This window comes from Medicago sativa, chromosome 2 (assembly GCF_051527215.1).
Source record: "Medicago sativa cultivar Bolivia chromosome 2, Bolivia_mono, whole genome shotgun sequence".
Lineage (NCBI taxonomy): Eukaryota > Viridiplantae > Streptophyta > Magnoliopsida > Fabales > Fabaceae > Medicago > Medicago sativa.
The window spans coordinates 50,658,247-50,670,317 of record NC_140750.1 but is presented as its reverse complement, the minus strand read 5'-3'; the positions used below and the strand labels follow the sequence as shown (position 1 = coordinate 50,670,317).

The 12,071-nt window shown below is 35.5% G+C and overlaps 1 protein-coding gene and 1 long non-coding RNA gene across 2 annotated transcripts; both read left to right on the top strand.

The window, feature by feature from the left end:
* Positions 1–1,972: 1,972 nt before the first annotated feature.
* LOC146948624 (uncharacterized) lies at positions 1,973–2,771 on the top strand. The gene is made up of 2 exons (XR_015025345.1): positions 1,973–2,276; positions 2,611–2,771. It is a non-coding gene; the product is annotated as an uncharacterized LOC146948624 (long non-coding RNA).
* An 8,505-nt stretch (positions 2,772–11,276) lies between these two features.
* Positions 11,277–11,848, top strand: LOC146948623 (uncharacterized). Its single transcript, XM_085748410.1, has 3 exons — positions 11,277–11,393; positions 11,442–11,597; positions 11,708–11,848. Exons 1-3 carry the CDS (start codon positions 11,277–11,279, stop codon positions 11,846–11,848), a joined length of 414 nt encoding a protein of 137 aa, XP_085604536.1.
* Positions 11,849–12,071: the final 223 nt, after the last annotated feature.

Genomic DNA, 12,071 nt, shown 5'->3' with positions numbered 1-12,071 from the left:
AATTAAAGGTTAGGATTTAGAGTAAGTTAACACACTTACTCTTGGAGTCAAAACATCCCCTCTCATATATATATATATAGGGTCATGTTAACTTGTGCCCTTAGGGCACAAGTTAAGAAGCTTAATATGGAAATTAAAAATAAATTTTATATTGAAAGTATAACTTTTGCAACTTTTAAGATATTGAATACACAAGTTCCAAGAAAAATCTTCTATATTTGGTTTCTTAACTGTATGTCTCAAGGGCACAAGTTAACATTTCCCATATATATGTATGTGTGTATATATATATATATATATATATATATATATATATATATTAAATATATATTAATCTCATACTCTTAACAGATTAAGCTAATTCGCCTGTCTCACGAGAAGTCACTTGGTTGAGAGAAACACTCTTCAACCTTGAGGAACTCGGTTCGAGACCTAGCACCGAGAGACTGAGCTAGTTCCTCAAACAAACAAAACAAACAAACAAAAAAACACTAAGCTAATTATTCGTTTTTTATTTCAATATTTTTTATGTTTAGATTAAAATGTACTATCCTTTAAAACTGTAAAAGATATTAATCAAATATTTTTTTTCTCTGCTTGGTTATATGTTCACTATCATATCATTTCTTACATGCCATGTGACCAATAAAAAAAAGAATATCATACAATGCAAAGCAGGAGAAGCAAATAAATTCGATATGGGAAATTTGCAACGCATGAATAGTTTTTCTCCAACCATCTGACACAGAATCCAAATATTATTAAGGTTTTTTTTCTTCTAATAAAACTGCATTATTGCACATGTTAAAACAACTAAAAGTAGCAAGATTTATTGAAAAACAAAAATTATTTATTAAAAAATTATATATTTAATACAAAATGTACAAGTTCTAATGCAAAGTTACTATTTTAAACTTCTTAACATGTGCAAATTTGCACATGATAGAAAAATCTTAAAATTATTAAGGTTTTAATTTAATGGTGAGCCCATATGTTTCATATGCACTAGTTGGACTAGTATTAGTATATGGTTGAAAAGTCAAGTGTTGAGCATGTTAGGTCGTGTGTTTTATTACAGTACGATAATAACGTCACCATGCCATAATTAAACCTTTAATAAGGATTATTTATTACGCTTAACAAAATGGTTTGTTCACTTGAAAACAAAAAACAAACACAAAAACAAAATGGTTGCTGTAACAGGGATTGTGTACTTTGATCAATCACTATGCCGTCAGTGGTCCTTAAACTTGGTTCCAATCCTTTATTGTGGTCATGTTATATATGTCATGCAAAATGTCAGTTATTTTATGTCATATATATATATATATATATATATATACACCTTTCGGTCACAAATATAAGCAAAAATTCATGTTTTAGATTCATTTATTAAATGATGTATGTAGCCTTTATTGTAGACAACATATATCATTTATTGAATGAATCTAAAATATGAATTTTTGTTTATATTTGTGACCGGATGATATATTTGATATTCCTATATTCAATGAGAATCGCTAGCAATTTGAATTAGGACAAGCTATAAGCAGTTAGGACAAATAAATAAAGCTCGCTTGTAGCAATTTGTGCCGTAAATAATATGACCCACAGTGACACTGTGAACATCACTTTAACTAACTCGGCATAGATGTTATTATGAAAGAAAATGTTGAGATTAGGATTTGCTTGGATTTTCTTTTACAGAAATGATAGATTGACACCCTTAATGTGTACACTCCCTTGTACCACTTTAAAAAATTTAAGTTAATCAAATATATGGGCTGTGTGACCACATTTTTTTAGTTGCCTGACCACTATTTTTCCAAAATTTATTTGGTTAACTTAGTGGAAAAATAGTGATCACCCGCATTTTAGTTGGGTGACCACCAGTGGCGGTACTCCATAGGAGCCCATGGGAGCCATGGCTCCCCCCACTTTAAAAAAAAATATTTTTTTACATAGGAAAAGACCAAAGCACCCCTCATATTGTTTGATATTTTCAGCCTGGCACCCCCCACTCTCACACCTCCTAAGCCAACACTCAGTCTCTCTTCGTGAACCAATCTCCCTCCTGCGATTCAACCGCGATTTCCGAAAGAAACTGCACTCATAACACAACAATCAACATGACAACATGTCTCTCTCTCTCTCTCTCTCTCTCTCTCTCAACCGCGATTCAACCACGATCATTGTTCAACCGCGATTCAACATGTCTCAGAGTCTCTCTCGCTGCTTGAACAGTGAAAGGAATCCCTTCATTCTTCACACTTCAGGTTTGTTTCCTCTTTACAATGTGTTATTCTCATATTCAATTGATTCAATTCAATGTTGGTATAAGTTATTATTTGCATTGCTTGCTTAAAATTGTGGAAAATTGAACCCTAAAAATAAAAAATTGGGGGAATTGCAAACTGATCTTGTTAATTGTTATATGCAAACTGATCTTGTTAATTGTGCAAACTGATTTTGGAATAGTTCTTAGGCTTACTCATGAAAATATTGGAATAGTTCTTAGGCTTACTCATGAAAATAAAGGCAAATAAATGCTCAAATTTTTTATCATTCAACTAAACATTTTTATTGATGTGTGAATTGTGCATTTTGCAGGAGTGATACAATTTAGTTCTGATTCAATTATTGACGAATTCAAGACTTTGAAAGACCGAAACGTGAAATTTTAAATTCAGGTAAATTAGGCTAATTCAGATTCATATTTTGGATGAAATTGTATATGACTTTTATGAATTTCAATTATAATATTTAGTTAATATTTGCCGCTCCCCCCAATATTTTGGGCAAGATCCGCCACTGGTGACCACATTTTTCAGCTTCTAAATGTGGTCACGCAACTGAAAAAATATGGTCACACAGATCATATATTTGGTTAACTGAAATTTTCTAGAGTGGTATAAATGGGTGTACACATTAAAGATGTCAACCTATCTTTATTCTTTTTCTCAAGGCAAAAATATCACATGATAGCAAAGACATCTCAACTATGTTACCATTAAAAAAAAATCTTGTTAACATATGCACTAAGGGCTAACACACCTGTTAAGAAAATAAACATTTAAAATGCTACATGTAACATTTATATCATCCTAATAAATATGTTAAAATAGAAGTAAGAAATGTAAAAATACATCTTGGAGGGACAAGACCAAAAATCAAGAAATAAACATACAAGTTCACATCAAATTGCTTCATTAAAAACTTTAGCATAAAAATCTAGTGGATCAAATTATGTTGAAGAAAAAAAGAGTGGAGTGCAATAAGACAAAAAAAGCAATTTTTTTCTTTTGGTGGTGTCTGGGGTTCGAACCTGGACCTTACATATATTATACATTATCCTACCAACTGAGTTAAGCTCCGGAGACAGATAAAAAGAGCAATTAGTAAGCCTAACAACAATGAGGGCAGGCAAAACAAAAATGTTACGAACACTAAATCTATTACAAAAACTCCGTCTCTAATAAAACAATGAATGTCATTCCATCAAAGTAAATCCTTGCACCCGAAAAGCATATTTAAGAAGTTTATCCGCACGATGATTTCTTTTTCAATAGATACGAGAGACAATAAAAGATAAATCCTTAATAATATTTAAACAATGAAGTCAAAGATTTCTCAAATGTCAAAGAACAATGTGAGGAGACTTAAAATATGAAACAAACAACCAATTGATAGTCACTTTCCAGTCAGAAACTCTGCAAACCTCTACAATAATCAACTTCAGTGGACATCATAGCACTAATAAGCTTGGCTTGAATAGAAAAAGAAGAACCAATGCAAAGAGAAAAACCGCCATTCGAATACCGCCATGCAAGACCAAGACTACCTTTAAAAGTGCGGAACATAATTCTTAATGTTGAAGTATAATTCATATTCTAATGTTAGGTAGTTATGGATAAATCCAAATATGTTTGTTGGTTAGTTAGTTACTTAATAACTAACTAGTTAGTTAGTTAGTTTGTTAGAGGCTTGTAGTGCAAGTTACTCAACTTAGCCTATAAGCATCTGTTTGTATTCAGTTGATATATCTCTAATATCACATATCACACATCTCTAATGTAACGCCCAAATTAAAAGTGTCTAGAATTTTCAACAGGAGCGTTATAAACTGATATTGGATACATTAATTATACAATACGGAACGACATAAGTCGCGAATTCAAATACAAAGACAAACTTGAGTCATATGTTACAAATTTATACATAGCCCGTCTAATGAAACATGTACAACATAGGTTCATTACACACAAGCTTATAATATAACATAATATCAAGCTATGAGACATAAAACTAGATCCAAGATAGCACGATCAATCCGTAGCTTTCTCCTTACCCTTACCATGGGAAACCTGTGAACCTGAACAAATAAGGAAAGGGATGAGACATAAAACCTCAGTGAGTTCTATCTAACCCTAGGCTATTGGTAACCTTGGGGAAACCTACGGTCACCACGTGTCTACAATACAACCTGACGGTTGATTATACGTGTGTGGTCATGTTTACCTAGACGGTGTGCATGCTAAAGCCGTCATAGGTTCGTATAGTTCAACAAGGTCTTGCCTATGTATTATGTGTCATGGCGGTCAAGGGAACCTAAGACCGCATTACCAAGATACGATAGACACATCAAAGCCGAAACATACACATTCATGACACGATCCTAACCGGACGATCGGGGATACCTAGATCATTGCCGGTATAACATATATCTTGCTTATAGTTTAACATACATACCTAACAACATACTCTGATCATGTTCATATATTCGTATACATTCGATATGTTAGGAGTTAGCGTTGAACAACAACATTATCTAGATTCATTTTACGGAAAGTTCCGGGTGGAGTAGTCCGAAAACAATCCCATACATAACCGATAAAACCTATCTTAGTGAAAATATTAAACTAATCGTCTCACGCCTTAACATACATATATTCATGCTTATGGTTCTAATTCTCGATAATCTATATCGAGGTTCTAGTTTTATTCCCTTACTTAATGAATAGTTCGATACCCGATCGAATATCTAGCGTTTCTCTCGCATACCATGCATTACTCGATTAGTTAAATACTTCACTTTCAAGAAAAATCATTTAAAAGCCTATGCCTTGGAGTCTTGATTTGAGGGGTTTAATAATGTAAAAAGACTGCACGAAGAAAAACCAGCCCGAAGGACGACAGGGGGGCCTGAAGCGAGCAAACAGTGCGTTGTTGCACTGTACACTTGCCTAGGCGAGTAAGCTTGCTCGCTGTGGCGAGTTGCTGCTCGCTGTGGCGAGTTGAGGGCGAGTAGGACCCCTGTTCTGTGGCATAGCTCTCCATGGCGAGTAATTGCTCGCTGTGGCGAGTTATGACAGTCCAACACCTTCAAAAATGGTATTTTTCACCCAAAAACCTCAAAACCAAGTATCTCCAAGTGTAATATGACTCTAAGGGTCATAGGAGACCTGTAAAACATGAACTTAGCAAGTATAAACAAGTTAAGCAAGCATGGCATGAAAAGGGGTAACAGATTTCTATGTAAAAACCCTAAAAGTTTCATATTTCTTACAAGAGCCAACACATATAACCCATGGATGAAATCTATCTAAGAACTCACCTTATACAAGCTGAAGATAAGCTTAAAACCCCTAGACCTTGACAGCAAAACTTAAGAGAAGAAATCTCTAGATGAGAGAAACTATGTTGGTGAAGCTTCCCTAAAAAAAAAAAAAAATTCCTAGCCAAACTCTTAGTTCCTCTAATCTCTTGCTTAATCCTTGCTAGAAGAAAGTTTGAGTGAATATTTGGTGAGAATAAGGAGGGAGAGATCGATTTCTCTAGAGATAAGGAAGAGCAAAGTCTTTGTTCAAACCCTAGAGAGAGAAGGAGAAAAAAATTGTGAAAGAGTTTGGACTTAAAGTCCTTATATACTACTTTGGCGTGAAATTCCAAAAATGCCCTTAGTCTTAAACGCGCACATTTTATCGTTTTCAGATAAAATATCGTATCTTTAATATGCGGGATATTGCATCCTACCCCCCTTAAAAAAATTTCGTGCTCAAAATTTAGATTATACCTGAAAACAAATGCGGATACTGGTTCATCATCTCCGACTCAAGTTCCCACGTAGCTTCACCATCTGGTGAACCTTTCCATACAACCTTCACTATGGGAATCACGGTCTACTATTCTCTTTGGTTCCGGCTAGAATGTCAAGTCCGACTGCAACTCGATGGAGTCTAATTCAACAGGCTGGAAAGGATCCGGAATATACTTCATTAACTGAGACACATGGAATACGTCATGTAACCCTGACATGGTTGGAGGTAAAGCCAACTGGTAAGCCACTGGACCGACACGCTTAAGTATCTAGAATGACCCTATATACCTGGGACAAAATTTCTTGGTTCAAAAGACGCCTCTCAAACCCAATATAGGCGTAATTCTTAGGAAAACATGGTCACCTTCTTCAAATTCTAAAGGTCTCCGCCTCCTATCGGCATAACTCTTCTGACTACTCTGAGTTGTTCTCATCTTCTCCTGAATTGATTTAATCTTCAGAGTTATTTCTTGAATGATTTCCGGTCCAATGTTACTCTTGTCTCCAACCTCAGCCCAACATAAAGGAGTTCTACACTTCCTACCATATAACGCCTCATAAGGTGCCATCCCTATACTTGAGTGATAACTATTGTTGTAGGAAAATTCTATCAAAGGTAAATGATTATTCCAATTTCCACCGTCTTCCAAAACATAAGCACGCAACATATCTTCTAAAGTTTGAATAGTTCTTTCTGACTGGCCATCAGTTTGTGGATGGTAAGACGTGCTCATCTTCAAATGTGTCCCTAAAGCTCTTTGAAAAGCCTTCCAAAAGTGTGAAGTAAAGATTGGATCCCTGTCCGATACTATGCTCACTGGAACACCATGAAGCTTGACAATTTCTGAAATGAACAACTCTGCATACTGTGAAGTCTTGTAGGTAGATTTTACCGGTAAGAAATGAACTGACTTAGTTAATCTATCCACGATCACCCAAATCGAGTCATGTCCCTTTTGAGTACGGGGTAAACCTTCCACAAAGTCCATAGATATTTGCTCCCACTTCCATTGCGGGATCTCTAAAGGCTGAAGTAAACCTGCTGGCCTCTGATGTTCAATCATAACTTGTTGACACACAATGCACCTTGCTACAAACTCCGCAATATCCGTTTTCATGCCAGGCCACAAATGCTCTCTTTTTAAGTCTTGATACATCTTGGTGGCACCAGGGTGAATTGAAAAACTGCTCTTATGGGCTTCTTCTAAGATCAATTTCCTAAGCTCCGGATCATTTGGTACACATAATCTTCCTTCAAACAAAATTGCTCCATCCGAAGCCATAGAAAATTCTAGATGACCAATTCTTTTCTGTAATTCATCGTCTGCATCCTGAGCCTGCACAATCCTTGGCCGTAAATCGCATGAAACTTCCAATTTGTGCAGCCAAATACCATCCTCAACTTCAGTAGCTTCGAGATTAAGATCTCGGACTTTCTCGTACATCTTGCATGTATGCATCATAACTTCAGCTTGAGCTAAAGCTTTTCGACTCAAAGCATCCGCTACTACATTGGCCTTTCGCGGATTAAAAGTGTCTAGAATTTTCAACAGGAGCGTTATAAACTGATATTGGATACATTAATTATACAATACGGAACGACATAAGCCGGGAGTTCAAATACAAAGACAAACTTGAGTCATATGTTACAAATTTATACATAGCCCGTCTAATGAAACATGTACAACATAGGTTCATTACACACAAACTTATAATATAACATAATATCAAGCTATGAGACATAAAACTGGATCCAAGATAGCACGATCAATCCGTAACTTTCTCCTTACCCTTGCCACGGGAAACCTGTGAACCTGAACAAATAAGGAAAGGGATGAGACATAAAACCTCAGTGAGTTCTATCTAACCCTAGGCTATTGGTAACCTTGGGGAAACCTACGGTCACCACGTGTCTACAATACAACCTGACGGTTGATTATACGTGTGTGGTCATGTTTACCTAGACGGTGTGCATGCTAAAGCCGTCATAGGTTCGTATAGTTCAACAAGGTCTTGCCTATGTATTATGTGTCATGGCGGTCAAGGGAACCTAAGACCGCATTACCAAGATACGATAGACGCATCAAAGCCGAAACATACACATTCATGACACGATCCTAACCGGACGATCGGGGATACCTAGATCATTGCCGGCATAACATATATCGTGCTTATAGTTTAACATACATGCCTAACAACATACTCTGATCATGTTCATATATTCGTATACATTCGATATGTTAGGAGTTAGCGTTGAACAACAACATTATCTAGATTCATTTTACGAAAAGTTCCGGGTGGAGTAGTTCGAAAACAATCCCATACATAACCGATAAAACCTATCTAAGGAAAATATCGGGCTCCCTCAGCAACGTGCGGGCCCCCCTTGCGAAGCTTGTCCCGTTTCCCTAACGGAAAATCCCTTGAGATCCCAACCTAGCGTGGATCGCAAGAGACACGCAACCTACGTTTACATATTCATTCTTAGTGAAAAGATTAAACTAATCATCTCACGCCTTAACATACATATATTCATGCTTATCGTTCTAATTCTCGATAATATATATGGAGTTTCTAGTTTTATTCCCTTACTTAATGAATAGTTCGCTACCCGATCGAAAACCTAACATTTCTCTCGCATACCATGCATTACTCGATTAGTTAAATACTTGCTTCACTTTCAAGAAAAATCATTTAAAAGGCTATGCCTTGGAGTCTTGATTTGAGGGGTTTAATAATGTAAAAAGACTGCACGAAGAAAAACCGGCTAGAAGGACGACAGGGGGGCCTGAAGCGAGCAAACAGTGCGCTGTTGCACTGTACACTCGCCTAGTCGAGTAAGCTTGCTCGCTGTGGCGAGTTGCTGCTCGCTGTGGCGAGTTGAGGGCGAGCAGGACCCCCTGTTCTGTGGCCTAGCTCGCCATGGCGAGTAATTGCTCCCTGTGGCGGGTTATGACAGTCCAGCACCTTCAAAAATGGTATTTTTGACCCAAAAACCTCAAAACCGAGTATCTCCAAGTGTAATATGACTCTAAGGGTCATAGGAGACCTGTAAAACATGAACTTAGCAAGTATAAACAAGTTAAGCAAGCATGGCATGAAAAGGGGTAACAAATTTCATATTTCTTACAAGAGCCAACACACATAACCCATGGATGAAATCTATCTAAGAATTCACCTTATACAAGCTGAAGATAAGCTTAAAACCCCTAGACCTTGACAGCAAAACTTAAGAGAAGAAATCTCTAGATGAGAGAAACTATGTTGGTGAAGCTTCCCTAAAAAAAAAATTCCTAGCCAAACTCTTAGTTCCTCTAATCTCTTGCTTAATCCTTGCTAGAAGAAAGTTTGAGTGAAGATTTGGTGAGAAGAAGGAGGGAGAGATCGATTTCTATAGAGAGAAGGAAGAGCAAAGTCTTTGTTCAAACCCTAGAGAGAGAAGGAGAAAAAAATTGTGAAAGAGTTTGGACTTAAAGTCCTTATATACTACTTTGGCGTGCAATTCCAAAAATGCCCTTAGTCTTAAAAGCGCACATTTTATCGTTATCAGATAAAACATCGTTTCTTTAATATGCGGGATATTATATCTATTAACTCATATCTCTCATATTCAATAATAAAGAGTTTTATCAGTCCTTTGTAGTTTCCTCTCTAAGTGTGAGTGTGTAGAGATCACTCTAATCTTTCTCTCAATTATGTATGTGCATGTTCTATCACTTAAGGTATTAATGTATTGAAGAAAAGTTTTTAAAAGATATGGTTTATATGTAATTAATTATACTGCTAGAAATATTAGAAAGAAAGTAATTTTATAATACTAATTAAACAAAAATAATAATTCTTTTTAGAATCCCTAAAAAAAATCTTTTAGATTTTTTTTTTACACAAATCAAAATGAGATATATTACAACCAACAGCCTATCCCTTCAGCATAAGGTGTGCCAAAGAGGATAACCAATCTTTTTAGAAAAATTAAACTCCGGTGTTTTTATTTAATTATGAAAAAGTGTCGAATTTTTTTATGGCAAAAAATATATTAATTTTTAATTTATGATAATGTTAATCTATTCATTCTGCGTTGATTTTAGAAAGTAGGTATACATGAGGACGTGATACTAAGAGTGTTCATCATTTTGAATAAAAATGTCTAGTGCCTCATATATATATGATGACATTAAAGTAAGACACAGAGTGTGTTTGTCACTAGAAAAACGATCCTCTTGTGAATACTGTGAGTTACTCACTCCATCCCATTATAAATGAGTTTTTTTACATTTGTTACAATTATGGTGTACCCCCTTTTTTTTTTGGACCTAAAGTGATGATTTTTTAATCCAAAAAATGTGATTTATTTTTTCAATGCTGAATCTCAAACAAAATATAAAAAAAAAGGTAACCCGGTGCACTGAAGCTCCCGAATACGCAGGGTCCGAGAAGGGATCCCACCATTTGGTGTATTGTACGCAGTCTTACCATGTTTTTACACAAGAGATTGTTTTCAGGACTTGAACCCGTGACCTTACAATCACATGACAACAACTTTACCAGTTGCGCCAAAGTTACCCTCAATCTCAAACAAAATATAACTGTTTTTTTTAGCAACAAACAAAATGTAACTGTTGCAATCAAAATACATATTTTTTGACGCAAAAAAAAAAAAACCATTTTTAAGGCAAAAAACATGGGTTGAGACCAAAATTACAACAAATATGAAAATAAAGGAACCAAAAAGCTTGATTCTAATAAAGAGGGACTATTTTCGCTATTTTAACAAAATAGTAATACTAAAATAAGTATAAAATGGTACGGTAAGTATAATGTGTAAGCTTGAAAGAAAACAAAAAGTATAGTGTGAGCATTAGAGTGTAATTCAAACCTTAAACATGTTTGTTGTAACTAACTGTTTTGCCTATATTCTAGCTAGATGGTTATCTTTTGTTTGTTACTTGATACACAAGTAATAGGGTACATCTTTGTGTATATATATTGTATCCCTCTATGAATAAACAATGCAATTTTTACACAATTCAATATTTCTCTTAGTTCTTTAAAACCCATTCTTTCAATCATAAAACTGTTTCTTCCTAACCAAGTTATCAACACAAACTCTCTAACAAAAACTGTTTTCCCCAACAATTGGTATCCTGAGCCTTAGTTTGATTCAAGAAGAAGGTCAATCATGAATTCCAATGGGAATATTGTTGCGCACTTGCCAGTTCTTGATGGAAAGAAGAATTGGGACAGATGGGTAAAGCAGAGGAGAGTGATCTTTGGTTTTCAAGATGTTCTTGAAATTGTTAGCAATTGAATTGAAGCACTTCCAGATAACCCCACTGATGTTCAGAGAAACGCACACAAAGAAGCCAAGAAGAAAGATTGCAATGCTCTTTTCTACATTCATCAATGTGTGGACAACAAGGTTTTTGAGAAGATTGTTGATTCAGATAGTTCCGAGGAAGCATGGGATACTCTTGTGAAGTATTTCAGTGGCGATGATAAGGTGAAGAAGATCAAATTACAGTCTTTGAGAAGACAGTATGAGTTTCTTCAAATGAAGAGTGAAGAAAAGATAGAGGATTATTCTCATCTGTTCTAACAATCACAAATCAGATGAAGATTTGTGGAGAAACTCTTTCTAATAAATCAGTTATGGAGAAGATCCTCAGAACTCTCCCATCTCAATTTGATCACATGGTAATAACCTATGAAGAAACCAAGGATCTGAATGAAGTAAAGATTAAAGAACTTTAAGGAGCATTAGAAGCTCATGAGATGAAGATAACTGGTAGAAAGGAGGAGAAAGATGAGGAACAGACACTCCTTGCAAGATTCAAGCAAGAAGAATCCAAGAAAGAACTGTGGAAGAAGAGAAAAGGAAAGAATCATCAGAAACAAGGTGATAAATCTGAATCTTCAAAGAATGGAGGTGAATCTTCTAAGAATCAAGGGAAGAAAGATAAAAGAAAGGTAATGC